Genomic DNA, 27492 nt, shown 5'->3' with positions numbered 1-27492 from the left:
GACATCATTTGAAATACCGTACCTATGAATAGGAGAAGCAGCCTTAATTTGTTCCTCGGGTGGAGATATTAGACAAGGAGGGTTGAGCCAGTAACGAAGGCATGGCTGTCATGTAAGAGGTCATTGCAGTTTAATCTGCTTTGCCAAGCATCAGATATGCACTCGGACAGTGGGTAGAATCCTGTCAACAATTTTAGCCGCAGAGGCTTCCACAGGTTTAACTATGCCCTGAGAAATAGAAGCATCTTGGGACACTCCTGAACAGGCTGATACACCTGCATAGCAGTGTGCCCTCTTTAATTTTGGTTATTGCTTCTTTGAGATCGATTATTTCAATATTGGGGATTCGTGAGCCCGAAAAGGGGCAATCCAAAAAATTGCATACGTGAGCACCCCCACAAAAGCAACACTTGTCATTCTGTTCTGTGCATGAAGTTGATGTATGGTCATTATCAATTTTTCAATCATTTTTTTTTGTTCTTCCCATGCTAGCCGCCTTCTGGCTTCACCTCTTCTACCCTACAAGTGGAGAGGGAATCTCTCCCTCCCCTTCCCACCACCTGACAGCCGTGGCAGGTGGATGGTAGTGGCACGTGGCTCCACGTGCCATGTCGCGAGATTGAAATCTACACAACAGTCCACCGCCGGAGGGCTGAATGGAAGGCCTGGGGTGTCTAATTTCACATTGTACAACCATGGACAAAAGTTCGGGTATGCGGATTTTCTAAAAAAAAATTCCGCACAGCCTCGCCAGTATATCAGCTGGTATTATTCCAGTGGATGCAGCACGTGTCTCCCCTCGTGATTCAATGCTGTTCAATGGCGTGTTTTGGCATAGTGGTCTGAAATATTTTGCATCGTAACCACATACCGCAAGCTTTTGTGCATGGCTATGTAGTAATCACACGCAGAACACAGATTTTTGGCACGGAATTATTGTTGCGTTAAATAACCTGCGAAAAAGTACATAATGTGCCATGACTTGTAAACATAATGTGCATGGCAGCACAATACGCAATAGCGATGTATCAATACTGGGCCAAAATTCAGTAACTTGGCTCCTAAGTCTCGGAAAAACATGCAAGGCCGCCTCTGTGGTCCCAAGTGTGAGGCTCCACTGGTGTCTCTCCAAGGCAGCCACACAACAGTCGTTGTCCAGCATGGGCCGGTCCTGCGCGGCCCTGTTCGAACACATAGCGACACAAATTCACAAACTAGCGAGATTTCTCATGTGGTCTGCAAAAACATTTGCTTTGGTCCAAGTGTTAATGTGCAATGTGCGGAGCAACACTTGTTTACCAGCACACAGCTCAATGCGCCACGGAACATCTGGGAATCTAAGACAATCATTCTACATGGGAACATGCAGCGCAAGCTCTTACTCAGTAACATCGCTGGGTTCGGCGCGCTACTGGTGGTACTACAAGGCAGTCACTGAGGCATGTCCTACATATCCGGAACATCCTGATTGTGTATTTATATTTTATGCCGCCTCTTCCACAGGAAATGCACAATGGCCAGCTCACCTTCACTAACCTCAGCTAAACAAGCCATTGAATAGAAAGGCAGTCAGCAAGGCCTTCATGCCTCTTTCCTGAACTGTGGGGGCGAGGCTGAGAGCAAAAGTTTGCAATGTGTCGTGGACCACGATATAAATACCTATCAGTTGGAGTACGACCTTCCATTGCATAACCTCCTGACACCCTATGCCGCACAAAACCTCCCCACTCCCCACTGCCACATGAAAACAGACTGTATTAGGACCGTAACTGAGGTTGAGGCTCCCAATTCCCTACAGAAATTTTCAAATATATACAGCCCACTTGGTTTGCTTTTGGCGGCCCATGACTTAGGCTTGTTTAGACTCGCGGGTATTACGAATCTTTCGAAGGTGACACAGGTCTTGGCCTGAGCAGTCCTAAGCACATATCCTCAAGCGTTTAAAAAAGAGCCGCACTACAAGGCTGAAAAGGAGAAGCTTTCAGCTGTCTGTTAAAATGATAAGGTTAAGGCTTCCATTCTGCAGAAAACCCTGCGGCGGTAGCGTAGTGAGTGAAAGATCCCCGGAGAAGGAGTCTAAATGAGCCACCTAGGTCAAGTGGCCTAGTGGCGTCATCACAACCTGTCCACCGGATTGTGAGCAAACTGACCACTGTGGCAGGTGGCAGCTCAGTTAATGATTTGTTGCAAGAGGTTGCTCGCGAAGAGTGAGCTGGGTCTCAAGCCCCACCGGTGGCAGTACCTGCCACCACCGGGCAGTGGTGCATAGGTTAATCGCTGCACCACTCTGCCAGGGGTCGTATGAGAGCTCCCAGGGATCTATGCATGTGAAGTTGAGAATGACTAATTCCGCATGTAAGGGTAACAACCGATTAAAGGTTTGGATTGGTTTAGGGGGTTTAAGGTCCCAAAGCGACTCAAGCTATGAGAGACGCCGTAGTGAAGGGCTCCGGAAATTTCGACCACCTGGGGTTCTCTGACTCCAGGTGGTCATAACTTCCAGAGCCCTTGGCAGGAGCCTATGCGGAGACAGCACCTCTCACCAACTACCTAAAAACACCTCACCCCCCTTAACTAAAGAGCTGCCTATATACGCACCGCCACCCTCTGTCAACCTCCTCATCCCCGCCCACTACCACCTTCCAGAGACACCATTCAGCAACGAACTCTACTTTGCAGATGCACTACACACCACCAGCCTTCCTACCTCTCCTTCCACAAATTCCTCCACCCACTAGAAACCCCCGCAGGAGCTCAACCAACAATGCAACAGCGAAACCTAATTTAACGAAGCAGTGAGTAAATCAGCCGTCGTCCAGAAGTGCCACCCACCAGGTAGCTCCTCGTATCTTGGGGACTGCCCCACAGCCACCGCCAAACTTCAACCACCTGCCCTTCCCACCTGCACCTTCCACAGAACCAACCACCTCTACCCACTCATATCTGTACCTATTCACCCCCCCCTCCCAGGAAATCGCTAATTGCTTTTTCAGAATTGTTGCGTCATTGTCTGATCGTCCTGTAAGATTTTTTTATTCAAACTGTGAGCCAACTGTACGGAGGAGAAACTTTTCACCAGACCCAGCAAGAAGTCTGTGTACCCAAAATACGCCCAAGAAAACCACAGGTGAACACTAGCATTCAAAATAGTATCATTAGGTTAGAAGGGCCAGAAAAAACACAGAAATAGAAAACACTTCTAAAAGTGGCAAAGAGATAGCGCCGTTGAGTGCTTCATTTTCGTTTGTTCTCTTTAAATACTTCAAAAAATTTTTGTGGCAATTTCGTGCATCACTCTTTTTTCCTACTGAGCCAAGCTTGACATAGTTCCTGGCGCAGGTTAGGGGCCATAAATTTGTGCATTTCCTTTCAAGATTCCGCCCAATATTCCACAACATCGTATTGTTGAGCTTTCAGAGACTGCCTCAAACAGATGTTTTCCTAGATTTGAGCTTGGCCATTTTCACGTTCTTCTCTAATGCTACTACGATACTGGCATTGAGAATTAGTGCGTGAAAAGCACATTTTGTCTGGTGACCCTGAAGGAGCTGTTGATGACTTAAACATTACCACCATCCTCTTTTCACAGCCAGCTGGGGGCAGTGAGAAGTTGCAGGCCTTTTCCCACGGCTGACACAACATATAGTAGCGTGGCTCGAACGTCGATGCACGCTATGAGCTGCAGGAGGGCGCCCACAGACAAGGCTCGTAGGCCGATCTTTTCCTCCTGCGGGAAATCAAATCCACTTGTGTTAGATTGCACCTTGTGTTTCTTCGCGGACCGCGATGAAACAAATTGAAAGTCAAAGGAGAGTGAAAGAAAACAGTGCGAAATTGAGAAAAAGTTAGGATTAACTACACTAGTCATTTGTATTTCCAATGTAATCTAAACCTAAGAACCATAAGGCTGAAACGAATTTCAACAGAGAATTCTCAGCCCATTCCTCTGATTCTTTTTTCCCTTCTACCTCTTGGTCACTTTATGCATTGGTTACGATAACATGCTTCGCATTGTTGCCCTCAAGAAAATAAAGAAGCAGCCTATTCAAAAGCTCACTGGAAGTAAAAAATTCTTCGCAGTCGTCTGCTTGCCAATGCAACAAGCGCTGTTCATACCGTGTTCTTCCCCTTTCAGCACCCTTCGGGTGTGTTTCTGCATTTGGTTTTTGAACAAAGCAATTGGTAACTCCTTATGATGATGAGGAACTTATGCAGATGGGAGTGAATTTTAACATTTCTGTTTGTCTTTAACATTTTCATTCATAACAAGCCTTTATTACCTGTAGTACTGATCTGAACAAGGATTAGGAGAATGTAAATAAACTGGACCACTGCAGTCTGCTTCATTGCAGAAATAAGTGTTTGAACATCAGCAACTTCTTTTGCAAGTCATCGTTGTCACATTACACTTATCGCGTGATCCTCGGATGATGTTGGCAGCTTTTCAATCTCAATCCTTTCATCTCTTCTTGTGTAGTTTGTAAGGTTTCAGTTATGTCAGAGAGAAACCATGTATGTTTATATAATAATCTAAAGAGTTCAAACTTGTGTAGGGAGAAGTGAATATTTGTGCACTCGAGGTATTGAATCGAATCACACCTTTGCATATACCTTCAAGACCCGGAACACTATTTGGCAAGTGGATAGCTTAGGGATATTTTAAAATGCTGAAAAATACTCCTTTGCTTATAATATAAGAAAAATAATGGAATAACACGAAGATACGTTTTCATATCTGTTACGCACATTTACTACTCTGAGGCTTAATCCAAACAGCTGTTGACGCTCACCTGGTGCATCATTCGAGTTATCCGTGAAGAAGCCGGACAGGTTGAGGCGGTACTTGGGCACCACGACCTCCAGGTCCACTCTGGCCACCAGTGTGACACCTTCTTGCCGCTGAGGAACAGCAGGAGCGCTGGGGCTAAGCCAAGCTGCGGCAGCATGATACCGTTATGTAGGCATCCATTATGCCGCTTCAAGGTACCCATCTTGGAAGCTGCATTCAGACATACCAAAGAAAAATGTTACGTAGTGAATCAGTTTTGTAGGAGTCGGAGCCATGTGTCCTTCATGTGATCTGCAACTATATCCACCACTTATTAATAGCTATGGTCACTAGCTCTACCATCACTATCTATGGCACTAACTGTCACTATCAGCAGCTACTATTAGCACTGTCACTATTTTTTGCTATTTACCATCACTACTATTATTATATACATCTTGCTTATCAACTTTTACAGTTTATTTTGATTACCACACAACTTAGATTCACAGTTTGTGTGGACACTTGCGGACGACCTCCGTTCATGCCACTCATGAGCCAAGGAAGGTTTACGCGTTAAAAATGGCAGATGTTTGGCATGGTTTTGCAAGGCAGTGCAGAGTATCACACAGTAGCACTAGTTATGATGGCCACGTAAGGTCCTTTTGTGCCTTTACCATAAAGGCTTTCAGCCTAAAGGACTTCTACCTGAGGTATTTACCAGGAAGGTCAAGGCCTTTACCACAGAGACCTTTACACTGAAGGAATTTACCTTGAAGGTCTTCATCCAGGTGAACTCTGAGGCACACAGTAAGGTTCACTTGCCACATAGCAATAAATAGACACGGACACAAAGGAGAGACACAGGACGGGCGCTAGCGCCCGTCCTGTGTGTCTTTTTTGTGTCCGTGTCTTTTTAGCACCCGTCCTGTGTGTCTCCCTTGTGTCCGCGTCTATTTAGTGCTATGTGGCAAGTGAACCATCACCAACTCGCCCAAGCTTCTACACCGTAAGGGCAGGCTCTTACGTTGTGCCTCGGTGGATAAGTGGCTTTGGCGTTTAGATACCGGGCGCGGAGTTGCAGGTTCAATTTGGACACGGCGGCAACATTTTGAATGTAAAGCAAAGGAGAAACATTCGCGTTCAATGACCTAAATCGAAATCCTAGGCATTGTTCCGAGGCCGCGGATCACATGGTGCCTCCACATAAGGGACTTTCTAGCACGCCAGAATTAAATACAATTAGTTTACACAACACACTATCGTTAGATGCTATTGCTCATATGGCGCTCATTCGGTAGATTCTGCGGGATGAAGCGACATTAAGGAACAAACTTCTTGAGGATCAGAGCTAGGTGGCTAGGCCTAGCCAATTACTGCAAATACCAATGTCTTCCAGGGCCGGCTGGTTTGGTCGAGGCCACATACATCGTGTGTTAGTTTTTACGGTAATTGCGATAAAATAGACATGCATTGATCACCTCCAGTCTGTCCAGTGAGGTAGTTGAAAGCCAATTCTCCGAATCGCGCTTTTCGAACGACAGCTAGCAGAACGTGGCTCACTACCTCAAGATGTCTCTCGTTCTGAGACAGGGTTGCCAGGTCCTAATCTCAAACAATAGCCACGAAACTGATAAAAGTAGCCAGAAAGTAGCCAATCTATGGTCACGGTAGCCACGGTCTCAAAAGTAGCCAGAATTGGCAAGGCTCCGTCCGAGTCCGTCGTCAGTCGGTGTGCGGCAGCTAGTGGAGGAGTACGGCTCCCTAGGCGACAAAGGCTTTCGCCTAGCGCACTTTAGGCTGCCAAAGTGCCCCCATACTTTTTATGCTCGTCGCCCGGATTACGGCGAGGGACGCCACCCAACCAACGAACAGGCGCTTTAGCTGAGCTGCGCAGGAAAAATTTACATTTACGCTTTCACCGAGTCTGTTAAACTGTACACGATGTCGGCTCTGCATGGCACGCACACTGCACATGTTCTGGCAGTCCAATGGCTATAGCTATTGCCGTGTTTCGTGCTTCACGCAGAACACAAAGTGCAATCTTTTTTTTTTGTTTATGCTTGCGGAACCGCACTTCCCCATACACTCTTGCTGCAAAGAAACCTGTGCACCAGCACCATCGATTCGTCAAGACTGCCTTGTGATCGGTGAAGTGGTTTCTCCACTCGCACGTTCAGTCTCAAACAAGTATTTCACCGAGTGCATACACGCTTCGCTTTCGCGGGTGACACGTAATCCAAGCAGATAATGACGCGTGCGGCGCATATCACCATCTATTATAGGTGTGACGCGGTGTTCTTTATTGTCCATGAAATGTGTGCGCACCAGTGGGGTAGCCAGAAATTTTGTTCGGGGGGCTCATGTTGTAGCGCGGCCTCCTCATAGAATTTGTGGAGGCATCAAACGCAAGAATAATAACTGCATTGCCATTGTGTATTAGTTAACGCAACGCACTGTCTAGACAAGTGAAATATGTATATTTTTTTTAGGAAAGAATGCATTCGTATGTCTTAAAAACCGTGGCAGACATAACTGATACCAATGCTTCCATGTTTTTGAGTATATAATAAGTAAAGAAAATATCACATGACGTCTAGAACTATATCAGTCCGAAACCAGCAAAGCTGTGCATGCCGCTGATATGAAAAACTTACATGACAGGAAATTAGCAAGTAACCAGGACAAATATTTTAATGAATCTTTGTCATTCAAGAACCTTGAAATTTTTGTACTTAGAACGGCCAGGAAGAAATCTCAACGACGCTGTCCTTCATTCCATTGTACTGGGCAGCAGAAGCTGTCACCGATCATGTATTGCGAGTAATTGCACCAAAAGTTTAGTCGCAACAACGAGAATATGTATAAACGAGGAGTTCTGCAAAATATACATTAGAAGTGCAAAGATAAAATGGAGTATTAGAAATGTGAAGGTACAACTTGATAAAGGACAAAAAAGTGTCAAAGGAAACAAAGTCACTGTATGTATACACAAAACCTCGCAACAAGATATTTAAAATACGTATGTCTCCATTAAATCTATGTTTCTAAGCAAAAGTCACTGTATATAATGCGTCAAACAAGGCAAATAAACACCTTGCGCAATCACAGATAGTAAACTTTGCACACGTTAGACAGACGATTCAGGCAAGAACAAAACTATTATACCTGAAGTCGCGATACGTACTTGGGCCATGCTGCGCTCGGGACAGCACCATATGGTTAGAATAATAGAGGAACAATGCAGAAATCAATACGAAAGTTCGTATTTTTTAAGTGCCTGCACAGCGATAATTATTCTGCACCCATAATTACAGAACGGTATTCCATTGGTTCAAAGAAAAGTAAAAGCAGTTAGCTATAAAGGAAATAGAAGGACAAACGAAAGCCACAAATGATGCTGCATGCTGAAATAAGCAATAACTGAATGTGTATGTTGGGAAACGTCGCCTGGGCAGGTCTTTCAATAAGCAGTCAGTCAAGATAGGTTTTTGATGTTCTCAAAATTTTCGTATTCGCATGGTAATTTCGACTATGATGCTAACTGATGCTTGCGTTCCGTGACTCCAGGTGCATGGGCGTTGCCACGAAATCCAACCCGAATCAGCAATGTTCGCTCCAAAATGTCTTTTCTAGTCTGAAAAAGACATTGTAGGTAACAAAATCCAGAATGACTTCCGGCGCTGGTGGTTGTTTTGGTCACCGGTGCGTGACAGTTTGAAAAAATTTCGGGGAGGGCGGGGGGCTGAAGCTCCATAAGTACCCCCCTGGCTACGCCCCTGGTGCGCACAGAATTGCGGATCCCATCGGGCAGAACGTTTGGCGGCAGCGTCCCGAGCGCGTGCTCCATAACGTGCCAGGTGTATGCGGAGTTTGGCCTCCTGGTTACATGCAGCCTACAAATGCATTTCCTAGCGTTTGGAGTTGCCTTTCAACCGCGCGCGTACCACCCAATGACAAAGGTTTCACGAGGCGCGAGGCACAGGGTGGTCACGTGATCACGGATGCCCCATGCAAACCCGAAGGGAATAAGGTAACGTTCGGCTGCCCGCGCATCGGACACGCATCACACAACTCCTCGAACGTAACAGATATCGCGCTAATCACAGTAAAAGCAGTTGTCGTTATTTTGCTTGCAGTTCTTGTTTTCGTGATGCAAGTTCCTATATATCTCACTATCACAGCTATGTTTCTGTGTAAAACAGCTCTTTTCGAGTAATAAAAATCATTTAAGAGCAGGCACTTCCTCTGTCTAGTCATTTCTTTCTGTCTTTGCATCTTCGTTATCAGTTTGGCATGTTTTCTTGCACAACGAAGCGATGTACACAGCAGAAAACAACACAGGTAGTAGTCACAAGTTATACTGCACATAACGCAACAACTAGTGGATCGTAAGCAGCCAAATCATATTATCCCAGTGCAAAATATCTTGAAATCATATGTTGATTTATTTGCAATATGTAACAGCTGGCTGTTCCAGTCTGTTATAATGCGGTACATGAATGACCTTCTATAAAGCAATGCGCATCACGTTATACATTTTGATTTATCATGGTCGCAGCACCTGAAGATTGCAGGGGGTGCCAGAAGGAAATCATGATACAGTGTGGGATGACAGTAAAATTCATGAAATAACGCAAGGCTCGCAAACTGCCGCCAACGTGACGATGACTCTAGCTCAACACAGTTTTTAATTTGCTTTATTTACTATTCATACAGTCTTGCTTGATGCTTTCTGAACTTCAAATGCTGACCACTTCACTTCATAAGTGCCTGTCATGCTGACATATCGGTCGGAAGCAAAGTGGGGGTATACCACTCAAGCTTCGCTTTGCATTGCCATGCCATTTCTTGGCAGCATCAACTGCCAAGACAAGTGAGGAGGTTAATGCTTTTATCTAGAGGCAAACCAGTATGCTCCAGTTGATCCTCGCCATTCCTGCACAACAAAAACATAAAAAGGCATTGCAAGAGCAGCAAGCAACACAGCATCACGAAGCATACAGCAGTTTTGCGCCTGGCAGTACACGTAAAGCTAGCCAACCAAAAGGCCTCTCACCAATTCCAAGGTTATAATTGGAGTCTGACCCCATGCAGGCAACCACCAGACAAGTAAGGCTAGTGTCAGTACTGGCTGCTATAATGCATAGGAGATGCTTCAGCGATATTTTTCTATATTTTGAGTGTCATATGCTTTTATAGGCCATGCGGAGTGGTGCTCCATCAAAATGTACTCACAAGGTGATGTCTACATTGTTAGTGTAGATGACACCACGCCAACCAGGAGAGAGAAGCATTAGGTTGCCACAGGAAGCATACGGACAGCCAGAGAAGTGGAATAAACACAGTAAGCTCATTGCGTAAGTGAACCATCTGAGGGCCGGTGAGCTAGAAAGCAATTGGTTTTGAGGAAAGGAAAGACGCGGTAATCTCCGTGAAGACCTCAACTGTGCTATGAGAGGAGGGATGAAGGAGGGAGTGGAAGAAGAGAGAAGGTGCCATAGTGGACGGCTCTGGAAGAATTTCAACCACCTGGTGCTCTTTAACTTGCGCTAACATCGCACAGCACAGGGTACCTTTTGCATTTCATCTACACCAAAACGCAGCCACTAAACTGAGCTATGCTAACTCTGAAAGCATCATGCACCAGTATTGTTGCAGCCAGTACCTCATCACTGAACTGTCTCACGGAAGAAATGTGACAGCAGGTAAAAGAAAAATAAAGAGCCAAAGCAGAGCTTGCTCATCGTGCGAAAACCCAACTCCAGACAGTGATGTTTTGCCCAAAGGAACAAGGAAAGAGGAAAAAAAGCCAGCACACATGCTCAAAGTAAAAAAATTTAATGTGAAGGACACTGCACAAGAAGGAAAATGCCAATACTACATCTTCAGTGCTTGCTATAAAAGAAAGCAATAGTGAAGCTCAGGTTACGATGGCAGACAAGTGCCTCAAAACTCGTTTCTCAAAAAGCCACTTCAGTGCTGTATTCAATGTATGTGTGCAACACACAGTTCCCATCTGACATCTTACTTCTGTTACAACACAAGCACCTTCACAAAGTATTCTTCACAAAAGAAGGCACACATGCATGCGTAGTTTGCTCTAGATACAAAGCATGTTTGAACAACACTGGTATCCCAAGATTCTCCCGGTGCAATAGCTGCTAGTACCCTACTGTATCATGAGCATCTTCTTACCCCCCAAAAAAAGATCACTTTTGCTCAGAACTCAGTTCACAAACACTCTAACAGTACTGTCCAGCAGGTCATTCAGCTTTTCGAGTAGTCCTACAAAAGTCTGTGCTATGTAATTTGAAACAAAACTGCATTGCTCTGGCATCAGTGCAAAAGTGCCCCGTTACAGCACAAGACCCCAATGCGATACCTGTGAGGGAGCCAACTTGTGTGTACTGACACGACAACATTTGCCATTGTGCTCAGAGATCATTTACAGCAAAATACATAGAAGCATGGCTCGTTTGCTAAAACTTAATTTTTTTATCGCTGGTCCTATGCCAAGCACTAAAATAACGAGAATTTCACAGACTGCAATTCTATCTCTGCACCCTGCTTGCCATTCTAGCTCTGGTTTCTCCCGAAACAGGCTGAACGCTTATTATTTCATTGCTGAGTATTTTTTAGATGTACTATAGGGAACCAAGTCTGAAGAAACATATGTGGCAACCAAAGCCAACAGCTGTTTTTGCACTGTGGCTCAAGCCCAACTTGTAGATATGGGATGCCGGTTTATTGTTTATGGGGGTTTAGCACCCCAAAGCAACTCGGGCTATGAGGGACGCCAGCTAGAATCCTCTAAACTGTGGTAGTCCAATGGAAGTGATCCTTCACAGATATGGCAGCTATGTGCTTGGACCACTTTTTGCGTGTCCTATGGCCGTATTTTGTAATGGTTCCTTTCTATTCCATTTGGTCCTCTGCAATTGGTCACTGCTCCCATTGCCACAGGGCATTAGAGCAGGTGTCACACTGGTTACAACAGAGAGAGGAGAGGAGACTTTAATGAATAATGGAGAGGTCTGCCTGGTTATGGGCCTGGCATGCTACTCCAGATGAGTGTGAGAGAAGAGGGTGAAAAAGAGAGAGAGAGAAAAAAAGTTGACATCAAACATGCTCAACACTCACGCACTCACAAACACACATGATTGTCAAAGTATGTCCCCTAACATCGTGTCCCTTAGAAAACTAAGAATGCTTTTGTCCCTCGCTCAGCCAAAGTCGCATTAGTCCAGGGTCCAAGGACATGCTCTAGGTGCATGGGGCCGTCCTGACGAAGTCCTAAAGCACTTAACAGTGCCTTGCGATGGGTATTAAAGATTTGGCAGTGGCAGATCAAGTGTTGAAGATCCTCGTGCAAACCACAAGTCGGGCACAGAGGGCTACCTGATACACCAATTTTATAAAGATAGAATTTAGTAAGGGCAATGTCCAGACGAATTCGGTGCAGGCAATTAAAGTCACGTCTATCTAAATTACGTGGCATGCGGAATTCACAAGTGGGGTCGATGCGAAGGAGGGGTCTGTATTGACGCTGCGGATCACACCACAAAGAGCGTTGCGTCTGCCAGGATTTAGTAGCGAGAAGTCTCGCGCCATCACTACGAAAAAAGGCTATGGGTAGGAACAAGGAGGTGTCGCCATGCGCCGACCATGCTGCACCGTGAGCACGATCGTTGCCTGTGAGGCCGCAGTGACTGGGTAACTACTGAAGCACAACACGGTGATGTAGCTCACAGGCCTCAGTGTGTAATCTGTTCAAGTCATCGACGATCTGCTCCTGATGGCTTCCTGTTGACTTTATCGATTGTAGAGCAGCGCAAGAGTCACTGAAGATAACCCACGCTGTTGGCGGTTGTTGTAGAATGTAAGTAAATGCAGCACGCAGAGCAGCCAGCTCGGTAGCAGTAGTCGAGGTGCGGTGACTGAGTGTCGCTGAAATTGTGGTGCACGTTGACGGAATCCAGACGCCAATCACTGATAAGGACATGACAGAGCCATCAGTGTAGGTGTGGCGGTAAGCATTGTAGCAACCGTGGATGTGCTCAAGCGCAAAGTATTTAAGTGCAGGGATTGGGGTGTTTGTTTTTCTTTTAATGCCAGGGATTGTAAAAATGTGGAACGCTTCACGATTTTGCGTGTCATCCTTGGTAAATTTAACAAATTGGTAAATTTAACAGAAACATGCCTATGATGCCACCTGCATGCACAAACACATCTCGAGCTCATGTCACACTGGCTGACAAGCACAGACACCTGCAGGTGATGGTGAACGATGACGCCTTTGACATGCCTGATGAGCTTTATTGCACTCTGGGCAAAGAAACTGGATGTCGTTTGTGTGACAAATTGGCATGGCGTGGTCCATGTGACTCAGCCGGACTGGCTGAGGCAGCAAGATGCTGGCTAGTGGTAGCGCCATGACCAGACCGGCTGTGTATGTGATTTAGGCATTAACTTTCCCACCTGCTGTTGCTTTTGGAACATTGACGTCATGGCCAAATGCAATGGATTGTTACAGAATACAGCCCCTGGAAACTTCCCCCAGTAGTAGCTAGTGCCACTAAAAGCATTTTTTTTTGTGGTTTAATCTCGATTTCTGCACCCTTTGAGTGGTGCAGATGATGGAGAGGTAGAAGGAGAGCACCTAGAAAGGCGAAGACCATCAGCTTCAAACATCAAGGCTGGCATTTCTCACAAGCCTTCACTCTCTCTTGCAACTCTCGCTATAAATTGCATGTTATGGCCCACTTAGCAACCTTGCTTGCTCTTCCAACTTTGCCTCTACAAGTGTTGAGCCAGTGTAGAATGTACTCACATTTTACAGCGAGTTTACTATAAAAGCAAAGCACGTTATCCAAGAACTTTGCCTCAAGTGTTGAGCAAGTGATGAATGTACTCACATTTTCCAGCAAGTTTCCTACAAAGTACATTATAGTAGAGAATGAAGGTTTTTCTTCAGCTTCAATCCCATGTGCTGTTTTTGCAGACATTCTTGCACAGTCATTAACACTTTCATTCCTTGCACTATACCTTCAAATAAATGACCAGTCATTTTTCCTTGATGTACCTCAAGCACAAAAAATTTATTATCTAGTGAATGCATAGTGAAAGTTGTTGCTGTAAAAAAAAAGCACAAATCTCACACTTATTACTGAATTTTGGGACACAGTCATTAGGTTTGTCAAGGGTAAATGCATATAAATGATACAACAATGCACGTAATGTGAAACACAGAAGATCATGCACACCTAAGAAGGCCCCTTGAGGGCTTTTATAAAGATGGAGCACGCACTATTTTTGGTACAAAATCATAAAGTTCAGTCAATGGTAAATTCATCCACTTAACAATGCACACAAACTCAAACAAAAAATAAATGTCCATCCACACCCGAGAAAATGTCATACTTGTTTGTATAAACATCAAAAACAAAATATCATGCACACTTTAAAAGGCACCATACGAGTTTTTGTAAAGGTGGAGCACACACGTAACTCTTCTTTGATCGACTGTCTCATGCCTTCATACAGTCAGTTACGTTAAAAAGCATATCGTCCTTGAAAAAGAATAGCCTGACATGCAGAAGTCCGTCCGAAATTCGGACAATTTCGACAAGGAGGTCTTTGCAAGTGATGCAGTCCAGAAATACCTCATTCATTTCCGTGTTCAAACATGTCTTGTCACCTGGACAGCTGAGTCCATCTGCCACAATGCAAGCCGGATACGCCTGCAATGGGAAGTGTGCAAAGCATGCATTGAGGGCTTTCACTTCCTTCACCGGTAGCCACTCACAAAACCCAAAGTCCACGAAGAACACCTGGAGAAAATCATTGTGGCCAACTGACACAACTTGTCCTCTGTACCAACACTTGTCGCGATTGCTCCTGGCAGCCACAAGCTCTCCTTTGGCCTTTAAGAACAATCTGTCCTCGCTTAAATTCCTGAGATTGCACTCATGTTGCATGTCTTCCACGAGGCCTTCCAAAGACAGCTTTGATTTGAAAGCTACATCTTCAACAATCTGCTCAACTGGACTTTCCCCATAAGGGAATATAAGGTAGAAGAAACTTGGGCTCTTCCATGCAGACACCTGCCCAAATACCCAGCTCTCCATAACAGGTGGCCGCATTTTTCTTGAAAGGCTGAGAACAGGCTCATTGACGTGCAGTAGCGCTGAGTTGGCTTCTTCAGCAACATGGCTGTAAACACAATATTGTCCCTGCTTACAAGTGCCCTGTGCACTGAAAAATTTACAGATGCGGTGACCATTTTTGACAGTAAACTTCGAGGTTGCCACGCCTGGGTCATCAGTGTTCACATCGTAGCTGTTGAGCACATCGTTGTAGTCATCCTGCATGGGATCAAACTGCATGTCTGTGAAATTTCCACTTTGTACAGGCGCTTCCTTTCTCGCCTTTCTTTCAGTCGCCATTCTTGCATAGCCACCTCTGATCATGCACTTAGCCACATTGCCGTGAGTCTTGCTAAACAGCTTTACTAGGTGGACTTTGTCTCCAAATTCACCACCACAGCTCTGTGTCTCCAGAATTTTCACTGTAAGTGCCGTGTCAGCATGAGTGAGTGCTTCAAAACTCGAGACAGCTGCCTCCGTCCACTCTGACCATGGTCGAATGCCAGTAAGATGGAACCTCAGTGCAAGAGGGCTTATGGAACAAAGCCTTCTGTCCATCCTGAACAGGCACGAGGAACTCACGACTCTCCTATTGCCATAGTCTATTAAAAAGATGCGACATTTTTTAAAGTTCAGAACCTCTTCAACTCGTACCCTGGCTCCCGTCTCATGTGGCAAATCACGATAGATGAAGTGTGAGCCCTTTTTGATTTCACGTTTAGAGCATGCCCTCTCAGTGCACGAGGAGCTTATAATGCTGCACACTTCCGAAAGGTCCTTCGACTTGGCAGTGAGCTGTCCATACCAGTGATCAGGTGCGCAAATATATGTGACCTTAATCTGCCAGGAATGTCCCCTTGGTATTTCCGCCACCGCTAATTCATAGCAGGACGCCGATCCCTCGCTGGGAGTGTCAGCGCGGTCTGAAAGAGTCGATGGTGATGCTTCATACGTCGTGGAGGCGCCTTCTTCGCACGGAGGCAATGCAAGCCTGCTTGTAACTAGCGCCTGGTTTCCGTCTATAGCCGGGATGTCATCAAGGTAACGCAAGCGCTGGGCATAGCAATTATAGACAAGCATCTCGCCAACATTTAGCCTAACCTCTCCCATGCTCTTTGTGGAGCACGTAACGAACAGGTCAACCTCGTAGACGCCTGCTTCTGTGACGCTGTGGAATGTGGCTTCGTATGAAGGTATGCAGGAGGTCAACAATTCCATCAAGTCCAAGCGCGAGCTGCGCACTGTTGGCCGTATCCCACGCAGGCAACATTCCACGGTCCCACACGGTTCGGCTATCGCCCGCGCGTCGATGGGGTACACACAGTACAGCTCTACAAAATCCTCGCGGCCGGTGTCTATGTAAAGGACTCTTACCAGTGCTTGTAAGCCGCTCAAATTTGTGCGCACGTCTGTTATCTGCGCACGAAGCCCCTCTTCCATTCTGCCGTCCTGACACACCAGGCAATACATTCCAATAAACGCTTCGCGCACGTGCCGTCTCTGGTCATCAACGCAGAAGTTCTCGTAGGGGTATTCAGGCAAGCCATCCGGGTTGTAACGCAGGAAGACTCTGGCCGGTCCATCGTAGTAAGTCACACGAACTGGGACGCAAACTTTAATAGGCACATTACGCGGACACGGTATTGAATCCGTCGCCGCTGCGGTCACATTACAATTCTCCGGAGCCATCATGGATCACCCGTAGACGCCCTATGCCACAGCTATGGTCCCGCGCAGTAAGAGAGAGATCGCGGCACGACACGATGAAGCCACTATCAAGGAAAAATTAATGGAGACTATCGAACACCCCGTCAGGAAGCGCTCGAAGCTGGCTGAACTGTGAGCACCGTGGCTCCGGGAAATACCAGAGTCTCGAAGCGTTTCAACACACACCTTGCACTCTGACGCCGCTGCCGAGGGCCCTTTTGCGCACTGGCTCTTGGGAAATAGGCCCTCCACAGTTACCAGACTACCAACCAGCGGTGTTTTTTAGTGAACGGTCCGTGCTCCGATGTAGCGCAGAAGCGCAGCGCCTGTGTTGCAGCTTTGGCGGAATGTGTACCGAGCTCGAGGTTGTCTGAAGGCTCCGCGACTCAACACTTCTGTTGATTACACTCGAGTTTTTGGGTGCACTGTAGAAAACTGCAGGTAAACTTTTTATCAAAGGGTGCGGCCGCGACCTCGATCGTCACTGTTCAACTGTGGTTCATAAAGAGAATGGAGAGGAATTCGTTTCGTCGTTATACACACATACGGAGCGTTTATTTCAGCGCATGCTATAAGCGGAGAACTCGAGAGTAGGCGAAGAAAACGAGCCTCTAAAAAAGGGCGCAATGGCTTCCAGAGCGCTCGCGGCGGACGGACGTGTTTAACGAGCACTCCGGCGCGCTGCGCAAGATTCTGTTTCTCGGGCAGGCGGACTTCGGCCCGCCCATGGGCCCGCCGTTGTCCGCTGTTCTCGAGGCACAACTCGCGCCGAATACGCTCGCGCACATACGCGGTTCCGACGTGAAATGCAGCAGTGAAGTATTTCTCTCTCTCGCTTTACGTCTGCCCTTGCGCGGGGTCTCCCGGCCACTGCGCACAATCACTTACAAAAAGAAGTAAACTGTATTTACATAGCCGCGCGCACGTAATGTCCTGTCTCGACTAATCGCGCGCGCGGCACACTGCGCTGGCGGCCAGGGTGGGGCGCCTGGCCGCGTATACCGTCCGAGGTAGCACCCACGGAGCGTTCGTGTCACGCGTGCACTACTTGGCGAAGAGCAAGCGGGAAGTCAAGCCCGCCTGCTCGATGAACGCACAGAGGCTCACCATTGTGCTGTCACGGGTGCGCGCATTGCCGCGCGGCCACAGGAGCGCTTCGAGACTGTCCGGTATGATTCCCAGCGCCCTGTAGGCCGCGAGCATCTCGCGACGCGGCACTGCAGAAGCGGCACAGCGAAGGAGCATGTGGTCTCCACTGCGCCGCAGTCATCGCACACGTCGCTCGGGGGTGGTGGCCGCTGCGGCGAGCGAGCAGTTTGCGCTCACCACGGAGCCGTCAGTGAACACAAGCAGATGGTCGCGCAGTTGCTCGTAGAGCGAGAGAGCGAAACCGAAATCCGGCTAAGAGCTACCGCTGCCTTGTCACGTGAGGGCCTATTTCCCTTGATGCTTTCCATTATATTTTTTATGACTAGGCTTCAAGATTGTGACCTCGTGCTCCCTCCTAGTTTTTTCTTCCTCCATGACCACCACCACCACTCGGCGCTTGGCTTCGACTTTGACTGCCGTAATGACGTAAAGCCGTAAGCCGTAAAGTCTGGTTGACATGCAAGCGACTGAATATTTTGGAACCTCGCTGCTTGCCGCCGCGAACACTTAAATTAAATTAAATCGGTTTTTTTAGAAGGGAAATGGCGCAGTATCTGTCTCACATATCTTGGTGGACACCTGAACCGCGCCGTAGGGTAAGGGATAAAGGAGGGAGTGAGAGAAGTAAGGAAAGAAGTGATGCCGTAGTGGAGGGCTCAGGAATAAGTGCGTTTGTATCCGCTATGCACCCTGGCCAATCCCCAGCCGTGGGTATGTGCCATTAGGCCCGAGGACATCATCATCGCCATCATTAATTTCTTTAATGTGTACAGGCACAGCCGCGACGATTCAAAATAGGTTTTTGCGCTGCGGTGGCAGGATTCGCTGGCGTTTTCACTTGCATATGAAACAGGCTTAAAGGGTTCATCATGGCATCATGACTCGTGAGGACGTGGGTAACGAGGATCCCGTCAGCGCCCGTCATTCCCGTGTCATGCTCGTGCCAAATGCACACCTTCTGGGGGTGGCTTGAGCATCTTAAAATGCGTGCCATGTGGCTAAGCACGGTGGTGTGAAGCTCGGCCTCATGACCCGTGAGGGCGACATTGACCTTGGAATTGGCGCCAAGACACCATAAAAGGCAGGAAATTTACAGTTTAAAGACAAAGGGCAACCTATGGGGCAAGACTGCTTATAAATAACTTGGATGCATAAGAGGTCTTTATGACATGACTTGAAAAGTGACCAGAACGAATCAGTTTCTCTTCGGCAGAGCAAATACTGTGTTCTTTTGACGCAGTCATAGTTATTAATGCGTGAGCATTAGAGGGGACATGTCGCGATTTCGTGACGGGCAAACAAAGTGAAGCCCTATGTGAAGCCCTTGTGAGTCTTACGTGAAGGCGTACGTGGAACTCTAGGAGTGAAGCCCTGCCTACCAGATTATGAGCACTCTCCCCACCGTGGCTTGTGGAAGTTAAATTACTGGTTGGTTGAGACTGGTTGCTTGGGAAGAGCATGCCTGGGCACAAGCCCCACCAATGGCAGCACCTGCCATCGCAGGGCAGTAGCGCATTGCTTAACCACTGCACCACGGCGCCAGGAGTGGTAGGACCATGGAGGAAGATAGGACTCTCAGCGATCAGTAATTGTAGAGAATGACCAATTCCACATATCTGGGCATTAACCCATTAATGCTATCTCGTCATGCCCTTAAGACAGAGCTCAAGTCTAAGTCACCGATCTTTGTCTGAAGCCTGCTTGACGTGTAAAACCGAGCCTCAAACCGAAACCGAAGTGAAAATCGAAGTGCCTGCACAACTAATTCGCATTTGGCCTAGCCCCACTAAATTGTTTCCCATTTATCGACAACAAGGCAGGTACAACAAGATAATGGTGTTCATAAATAGCACTTCAAAAGTAGCCAAAAAGTAGCCAAGTTCAAATTTTTGTCGCCAAGAGCTCTCAAAAATAGCCAATTTTGCGCAAAGTAGCCAAACCTGCCAACCTTGTTCTGAGACTGAGAGCGCTGTCAAGCATAGAGGACGCTGTGGTCAAGCGCGCGTCATCTCCTTTCTATTCTCCCGCATTGGGGCTAAAAAATCAAAAACACCGCTGAAACACCAGAAAGTAGCGAAAAATGTAATGTAATGAAAAAATTTCGGTACCGAAGATATTATGCCCAGGTAAAAAACTCCTCAGAAAACTGCTGCGCTGCTATTCACAGTCGCACAGCCGCGTCACGGCGCTGTGACGCCATCTAACGTAGGGAGCAGGCTCCCTAATCTAACGCCGTGATCGATGTGCACGTAGCAGACGAACTCCTGTTCTGCAAGCACATTTCCTTCAGGGGTCGCCTGCCGCTTGAATCAGCGCGTATGGGAGATTCGACGGGAAGCCGCTGGGCGCGATAGCCGCACGTAACAACTGCGCTTTCTAGCGTTGCTCGTGCCGCCCGAGAAAAAAAGCGCAGCGACGAAAGTTGGTCGCGGGTTTTTGTTCCCCTCGATTCTAGGATCGAAGCGAGGTAGTGGCCAACGAATGCAGTGCTTCTCTGAAACCGGAGATGTGGTGGTGGAAAACATTTATTTACACATACACTACTGGAGGTTACGCATGAGCTGACCCAGAGGGGGCCAGCCCTTACAAGTACTAGGTGGAGGTCCCTAGTTCGAGACCCCAGTGGTGTCGGCCGCCGCCCGGGCTCGCGCGACCAAGGCCCGTTGGGCCTGTAGATCAGAGTAGCCGAGCAGGGTCGCCTCCCTGTCCTCCCGGGTTGGGTTGGGGTGAGGGGGGATAGCAGGTTTGGAGGGGCAGGCCCACACCATGTGGTAGATGTCCGAGGACTTCTCCGCACAGTGCAGACAGCTGCCCGAAAAAGAAGGGTCGAAGTGTTTCAGAGCTGCCGGGCACAGCAAAGTATTAGTATACAGGCGAAGCAGAAGCCGCTCCTCTGCCTTTGAGAGACCTTTACACGGGCGGGGATAAAGACCGTGGCCAGATTGATAAAGTAAAACAATGTCTTTGAAGGAGTAAGCGGGAGTGAATTCGTGTTCCTGATCGTCGGGGTCGGAGGGGAATGTCCGCTGAGAGAGCGCGCGGGCGGCGGCGTCAGCTGCCTCATTTTCCTCAAGGCCCATGTGAGCAGGAGCCCAAACGATACGCCGGTGCGCGGGTTCCCCGGTGTAGACGCTGTTTTGGAGAATGCGGTAGGCTAGATACGGCACCCAGCCCTACTCGATGTTCCGACATGCCCCTCGCGAGTCGGAAATAATTGTTTTTGAATTGGAATGAGATGCAGCCAACGCAATGGCAACCTCCTCCGCGTGTGTTATGTCACGGGCTCGGAAAGTAAGGCCGTTCACTGTTTTGGATTCGTGGACGACTGCGGCCGTGTACCATCACCCATGGTGGGGGCCGGAGGCATCCACGTAGAATACGCCGGGTTTCGATCCATAGTGGCGGGCCAAGGCTTCCGCCCGCGCCGGGCGGCGGCCATTATGGTCCTCACGGTTCATATTCGCGGGAAGAGGGCGCACGTGGAGGGCGCATCTCCACTGGGCTGGAATACGCACTCTTCCATAAGATTGGTGTGTTGGATGTGCAGTCGGGCAAGGAGGCGGCGACCCGACGATGTCTTCGAGAGACGTGTGTATTGGTTGGTCAAGTGGGCTTCCCGGAGCTCCCGAAATGTGTTCACCATGCCCAGCCCCAGGAGGCGCTTGTTGGAGGTGTTCACGGGGAGGCCCAGAGTCCGCTTAATAATTTTGCGGAGGATGACTTCGAGTGAATCCTCGTCTTGCTTCCGCAGGTGGAGGTATGGAGTCGAATATAGAATTCGACTGGTTACAAATGCATGCGCCAGCCACAAGGCGTCCTTAAATCGTAACCCCCCACGCTTGTTAGAAACCCGGCGGACCAAGCGGCCCACCTGGTCCCCCACCTGACGGAGTTTGGCCAATGTTGTTTCTGACCGTCTGTTCTGATTTATGAAGAGCCCCAGTACCCGGATTTTGATATTTTCAGGAATTGGACCTGTCTCAAGAGACAATGAAATTTTGGCTGTGCACTTTGGTGAGGGGCGTATGTGCACAAATTCACTTTTGGGTGGAGCTTTGGAGGCCGCAGCGGCGAGCATAACGGTCCACTATGGTCGCCGCCTCTTGCAGGTAGGCCTCAGTGTCGCCAAGGGAACCCTGTGTGGCCCACAGGGTGATGTCATTGGTGTACAGTGCATGCTGCACACTAGCGACAGCGCCCAGCTTGGCCGGTAGGCGCATCATAGCCAAACTGAACAACAGGGGAGAGAGCACTGCGCCCTGGGGTGTACCCCTGGTTCCTAAATGAAAAGGGCCATGTTCTTTATCCTGGATTCAAATGTAAGATTGTCTGTCTGTTAAAAATTGCCGAATGTATTGAAATGCGTTTCTGCCGCAGTTAGTTTGAGAGAGGTGGGTGAGAATGATCTCGTGGGTAACGTTGTCAAATGCGCCCTTCAAATCCAAGGCGAGTACGACCTTGTCATTGTGAGGACATTCGACGTAGTCGAGGACATCCCGATTGTGTTGTAGCAGCACATCCTGTGCAGATCTGTGTGGGAGAAACCTGAACATGGTGTCTGCGAAAAGGTGTTTGGATTCCATGAACTCGGACAACCTGTCACGTACCATCGTCTCCATGAGTTTGCCCACACAGGAAGTCAGAGAGATGGGGCGGAGGTTGTCCGTGGTGATGGCCTTGCCAGCTTTAGGAATGAAGGTGACCAGGGCGGTCTTCCAGTCGATGTGGAGTGGCACTCCCCCAGGCCAGATTGAGTTAATGTAATTCAATAAAGACAGGTATGCCGGGTCGGGGAGGTTGGCTAACAATTTGTCTTTAATTTTGTCCCGACCCGCAGCGGTGCCGCGTTTTATTTTGCCAGGGCCGCCCTCAGGTCGTGGAGCTGGAACGGTTGATCCAGCTCAACGTTCTCAGAACCTGCATAAGAGTACACCGGCCCGCGGGGGTCCTGGGTGGTGCACAAGTACTGGTCCCGGAGCTTGTGCGCCAATTGAGTTGTGTTGCCCTGAAATCTCTTTGGAGGCGTTTTTGAGTTTCCGTGCGTGTTTGCGTTGGGTCAATTAGGGCGCGAAAGAGCCGCCACGTGTTCCGGCTTGACATTTGACGCGCGGCCGTATTGCATCATACCACCCAGTTGGAGTCGGCGAGTTGGGCCGCATACTCAGCCGCTCGTTGAGTGAGCTACGCGATGCGAGCTTTAAGTTTTCGGTTGTGCTTTTGCCGGCGCCACCGACGGACGAGGAAATGCCGGGCCTCCCAGAGGTGGAGCAGGTGGTTGTCCACAGCCGAGACCGCCTTTGAGAGCTGAATTTGAGCGTCGGAGGAGCGAAGGCCAGAGACCAAATATGGTGGCCAAGACTGGTAGCCTTGCTTATGTATAGGTGTGGTGGTGTTATAATTTTGCCTGAACTTGGTCCAATCTGGGAGTCGGATTTGTGTTGTTGGTCGCGCGAAAAGATGGGTCCTAATCGTAGTGTTTAGGAGGCAGTGGTCGCTGCCGAGGGTTTCCTCGGTGTTGACCCAGTCTGCATACTGAATGTTGCAAGTGAAGGTCAGGTCCGGACAGGTATCCCTAGTCACGGAGTTGGCGATATGAGTTGGGTGGAGTGGGTCAGTTTGGAGAGAGGCCCAGCGTTGACGCAAGCTCCGCCAACTTGCGTCCCCGCTTCTCTTCACGGCAGTAACCCCACATCCGAGCGGGAGCGTTGAAATCGCCCACAATCAGGAGGGAATCCCGACCCGCAGCTCTCAGCGCGCGGCTAAACAGGTCCGCGAATGATACATTCGGCAATTTCGGATTGCAGTATACACTGAGTATGTGTAACGGTGGGTCCTGCTTGCGGAGTGGGAGGAGGGTAACTATTACATACGAGTATTCAAGTTGCATGTCTAAGTCGACCTGGTTGGCTGTATAATTTATATGGACTAATAGAAAGGAGGAGGGGTCCTGCTGGAACGTCGTATAATTTGTTAGTGTGGCGCCTTTCTGTGGCTTTTAGAGGGCAACCACGGCTGGCAAATGCTCAAAGGTTGAAAGGAAAAGTCGGAGGTCGGCCCGCTTGGAACGGGACCGGAGCCCCCGACAGTTCCATTGAGTAATCGTAATGGGGGAAGCCGATTTGGAGAGGGGGGAGCGCCTATACCGGAGGTGTCCTGCCATGCTCAGATTTAGAGGTGAGAGGTGGAGGTGAGGTTGTCCCCGAACTAGATACCAGGAGCTGAAGCTCAGCACCTAGACGGGGGCAGCTGTCTTCGTCATCGTCAAGGTCATTTACTCGGCGGGACAATCTGGAAGGCCGACCAGATACGTCCTTAAGAGGACGGGCTCTGCAAGAAAGGCGGATGTTAGTCCCGACGTGTTGAGCTTTCATACAGGGGATAGCCTCCATGACTCTAGCGATGAGGCGTTCCATCGCTGTCTCCAACAGGGTGTCAAATTTGGCATTAAGACGGACTTCGAGTTCGGCAAGGGAATGTTCCAGAGCCGGCGTCGCCGCCGTCTCGCTCTCCATAGCGTCCGTGTCGGAGTTACTAGGGAGAGGGGGAGTTGTTCTAGTTTCTAAGGCTTCAATTTTGGCAAGTAGCATCTCGTTTTGTGCCCGGAGAGAAGCTACAATGTTGTGGAGCTCAGCGTCAGCCGCCGAGCGAGGGGAAGGGGTGAGGGGGTGGGAGGAGGAGGCAACCCTGCCTGAACCGCTCAACTGTTTGCCATTTTTGACGGCGTTGGCCCAGGAACACAAGCGGTCGCGCCATTGTTGCCTTGGGAGCGAGCTTGCTCCTCCTGGCCGCCGTGTGGGGGCGGTGGTGGCACTTGACAGCTCTTGGCGTCCTTCCCGCTGGTAGGTGTCTGCCGTTTTGAAGCATCGCTGCCGATGCTGCTTGGGTGACGTGGCTGCCTGCCCGTCCCGCTGGATTTCCCGCCCTTAGGGGCGGCTGGCTTGTTATGGCGATATTTTGCAGTGCAGTCCCGCGAGTTCGTGACATGGCCACCACCACAAACCGCACATTTTGGCAGACACTCGTGAGGGGCCCGCACCCCCTCTTTTATGGGTGCCTGCTGTCCACACAGGCCACACTTGCCTTTGGTTGGGTTGGGGCAAGAGTCCGCCCTATGGCCGGCAGTTCCACACAAGCTGCAGGCCGGAATAGTGCGCAAATATGGCTGCACTGTGACAATCTCGGAGTTGTAGTGCACGTATCGAGGCCTCACCGTGCCGGCAAAGGTGAGCCTGGTGCCGAACTTGCGGATATCTAGTAAAGTGCTGCTCCTCCACTGCACGCAAGGTTGTAGAGACTCAGACGTCTCTTGGTTGGCCACCGTAATGACCCCATAGCAGACGTCCTCTTCATGTGCTTTCAGATGGCAGGCGAGAGGTACATCTCCTCTGGCTGATTTGATGGAAAACTCGCCTAGCAGACGGTCTGCGACGTGGGCGTTCCGGGTGGTAGCTAGGATCAAATTTTGCTCCTTGCATTGGAGGAGGGTCAACTCGGCCGCGTTAGGCGCCCCGAGGAAAGCGCCGAACGCTGCACCGAGTTCGCCGTATTGAAAGGCGTCCCGGATGGCCACTGATTTCTGGGGCTTGATGACGATGACAAAGTCGTCTTGGATGAACCCAAGCAACCACCGATATCCTTCGGACGGCTGACAGAGGTCTATTTCGGATGTTCTGTACGTCCGCTGAACATCCGCAAAGAGCCGGTAGACGTCCGTAGGCCGTCCGAAAGGTGGCCAAAGGTATACGGTTCGCCCGCCGACGGACGTCCAGTTGAGTACGTCCATTGGCGGATCTTTCTCGAATATTCGCATATATGGTGCATGCGTGCGTTTTTCACTCCGCGCAATGCAATAAAACCAAAAACAATTTGATCAGCAGAGCAATGGGTTACATTCGGAAAATTTCTTAAATGTGACTCTTCAAATGTGGCAAGCTTGGGACACATCCATAATCTTCCCACCCACAGGATTTCTGAAATAAAAAAGAACGCGGCAAACATCAGTCATATGAAACAAATGGCACAATGCAGCAGCCAAAGTAAAAACATTGAAACCAATTAATAGAAGTGTTTAATGCTGCAAGTATAACAGACAATGCACTTTAACAAACACCTCAATAAGTATAAGGCAATAACAGCTCTCACTTTTTCACACCATATTTGACAATGGATCTGTTCTTTATTTATTTTCATGGGCCTTAGGGCACTAACCTGCGCAGCACTGTACGCGACTGTGCACAGAAAGCCGCAAAGCTTCCGTTGCGAACCACGGCGACCTCACGTGCTTCCTATGGTCTGCCTTTCGCGCGTTGTCACTCTTTATATAGGCACAGTGAACATATCGATGCCTTAAAAATTAACAAGATGCGAAAACACTCCGCCCCACAACTTTGAAGAGGAGTGGGAATTAGTCGCGCGAGTTGAGGGCTGCCGCAGCTGTGTGATGTAGGCTCCCGAAAGTGTGAGAACAGCACACACTTGGGGAAGCCATCTCCTCCCGCTTACTGCTCCCACTGTCCTGTGAACGAATGTTATATGAGCATGCTGCATTGTCCTAGAAGCAAAGTTCCAAGAAGTGTACTGGATACATACCTTCGTAGGCAATCACATGTGCACTAAGCCTTCTTTACACCAAGGTCGACGCAGTACGGCATTCCGGTGTTCCAGAAGAGCTTCAGGCGCTTCCCGTATCTTTCGAATTGGTTAAGTTACATACAACTTTCGTCCACAGACCGAACAAAGCCACATTTTATAATAACAGAGCTATAAAGATCTGCGCGACAACACTACGCGACATATCAACAACAGCGCTTACGGAGCCGTACTGATGGATTGGATTGGTCTGACCGTGAACTGACATCTATGATGATGGTGATAGCAGAATGCACGGGAGTTTTGATCATTGGTTTTGATGCTTACGAATGGTTTCAATGGCAAGTTTAGCTAGCAAAACAGTGGACATGTCGCGCAACTCCTCTAATTTGGAGAAGTTTTATAAATATAAAACTAGTCATTGAGTTCTTGCAAAATTCTGCAACACCTGCTTCTCCTCTTAGATAAATTTAGCTCGTTGGCGGCTCTTGCACTGCAGGTAGGAGTGGAATCGTACCAATTTACAAACGTCTTCGCGTCAAACCCTCCAACTGATGCAAATAAAACAGTATACATACACGAAAGACTCGAATTTTCTGTGAAATAAAAAACGTCCATACTCATGGCCTGGGAAAATACTCGACCTCACATCCTTCGGACGTCCACCTCGTCTCTCATGCGGATATACAAAAGTGGACACTGTCCGTACGTCCAGCGGATGCACGAATACTTATATCCGAAATCGGATTGTGTTCGTACGTCCGATGGACGTCCGATCTCGGCAAAGGACGTTCGGATCTAGCTCGTACGTCCGACGGATATCTGTGGTTGCTTGGGAATTTCGGTAGAGGTTTGGGCCTCCACTTAGTCACGGGTTTGCGGCCAGCTTGGCGGGTAGCAGCAGCCTTGTCGGTGGTTGGCGTGGCGTTCGCCGCTATCTTGGCCTCTCGTCCGGTGCGGCGCTCAAGCAGACGAAGAAGATTTTCATTGCCGATCGGGTCCGCGGGTGCCGATTTGGGTTCCACAGTGACGGGAACGGTCGACCAAGACATGGCGTCCGGGTCATAGCCGCGTTGCAGAAGCGTTTATGCCATCTTGCCGAAAGCGGCTCCCTCGCAGCCGGAAGCCGTG

At 48.8% G+C, this 27492-nt stretch overlaps 3 protein-coding genes across 7 annotated transcripts; all 3 read right to left on the bottom strand.

The window, feature by feature from the left end:
- Positions 1-962: 962 nt before the first annotated feature.
- LOC149354963 (uncharacterized) lies at positions 963-17787 on the bottom strand. Its single transcript, XM_089577564.1, has 4 exons — positions 17731-17787; positions 4791-4999; positions 3571-3727; positions 963-1181 (listed from the first exon to the last, which is right to left on the bottom strand). Exons 2-3 carry the CDS (start codon positions 4989-4991, stop codon positions 3584-3586), a joined length of 345 nt encoding a protein of 114 aa, XP_089433690.1. The 5' UTR covers positions 4992-4999; positions 17731-17787; the 3' UTR covers positions 963-1181; positions 3571-3583.
- Positions 9451-16865, bottom strand: LOC149354964 (tudor domain-containing protein 1-like). Of its 5 annotated transcripts, none has more exons than XR_016291409.1 (4): positions 14577-16865; positions 14434-14511; positions 13687-13903; positions 9451-9707 (listed from the first exon to the last, which is right to left on the bottom strand). XR_016291409.1 is itself a non-coding variant. In XM_089583569.1 (3 exons), exons 1-2 carry the CDS (start codon positions 16606-16608, stop codon positions 14465-14467), a joined length of 2079 nt encoding a protein of 692 aa, XP_089439695.1. In that variant the 5' UTR covers positions 16609-16865; the 3' UTR covers positions 9451-9707; positions 14434-14464. The 5 variants fall into 5 exon arrangements, 2 of the variants coding, with proteins under 2 accessions (XP_089439695.1, XP_089439694.1); XR_016291410.1 differs by having other exon boundaries at positions 13687-13816; XR_016291408.1 differs by having other exon boundaries at positions 14434-16865.
- Positions 17788-20475: 2688 nt separating the features above from the next.
- Positions 20476-26583, bottom strand: LOC149354962 (uncharacterized). Its single transcript, XM_089583567.1, has 2 exons — positions 26362-26583; positions 20476-25742 (listed from the first exon to the last, which is right to left on the bottom strand). Exon 2 carries the CDS (start codon positions 25580-25582, stop codon positions 24470-24472), a length of 1113 nt encoding a protein of 370 aa, XP_089439693.1. The 5' UTR covers positions 25583-25742; positions 26362-26583; the 3' UTR covers positions 20476-24469.
- Positions 26584-27492: the final 909 nt, after the last annotated feature.

Source organism: Amblyomma mixtum, chromosome 3 (genome assembly GCF_055824585.1).
Source record: "Amblyomma mixtum isolate Tamu chromosome 3, ASM5582458v1, whole genome shotgun sequence".
Classification (NCBI taxonomy): Eukaryota; Metazoa; Arthropoda; class Arachnida; order Ixodida; family Ixodidae; genus Amblyomma; species Amblyomma mixtum.
Note: the sequence above shows the minus strand (reverse complement) of the source record. Positions and strands in the feature narration are given on the sequence as shown.

Bases quoted from the DNA above. Each gene is read 5' to 3' on its own strand.
- LOC149354963 (XM_089577564.1), bottom strand. From the start codon at position 4,991: ATGGGTACCTTGAAGCGGCATAATGGATGCCTACATAACGGTATCATG. The intron at 3,728-4,790 runs GTGAGCGTCAAC...GATTTCCCGCAG, and splicing joins TAACTCGAATGATGCACCAG to GAGGAAAAGATCGGCCTACG.
- LOC149354964 (XM_089583568.1), bottom strand. From the start codon at position 16,608: ATGATGGCTCCGGAGAATTGTAATGTGACCGCAGCGGCGACGGATTCA. The intron at 9,708-14,433 runs GTATTTCTGGAC...TTTGTTGTGCAG, and splicing joins TGAACACGGAAATGAATGAG to GAATGGCGAGGATCAACTGG.
- LOC149354962 (XM_089583567.1), bottom strand. From the start codon at position 25,582: ATGCGAATATTCGAGAAAGATCCGCCAATGGACGTACTCAACTGGACG.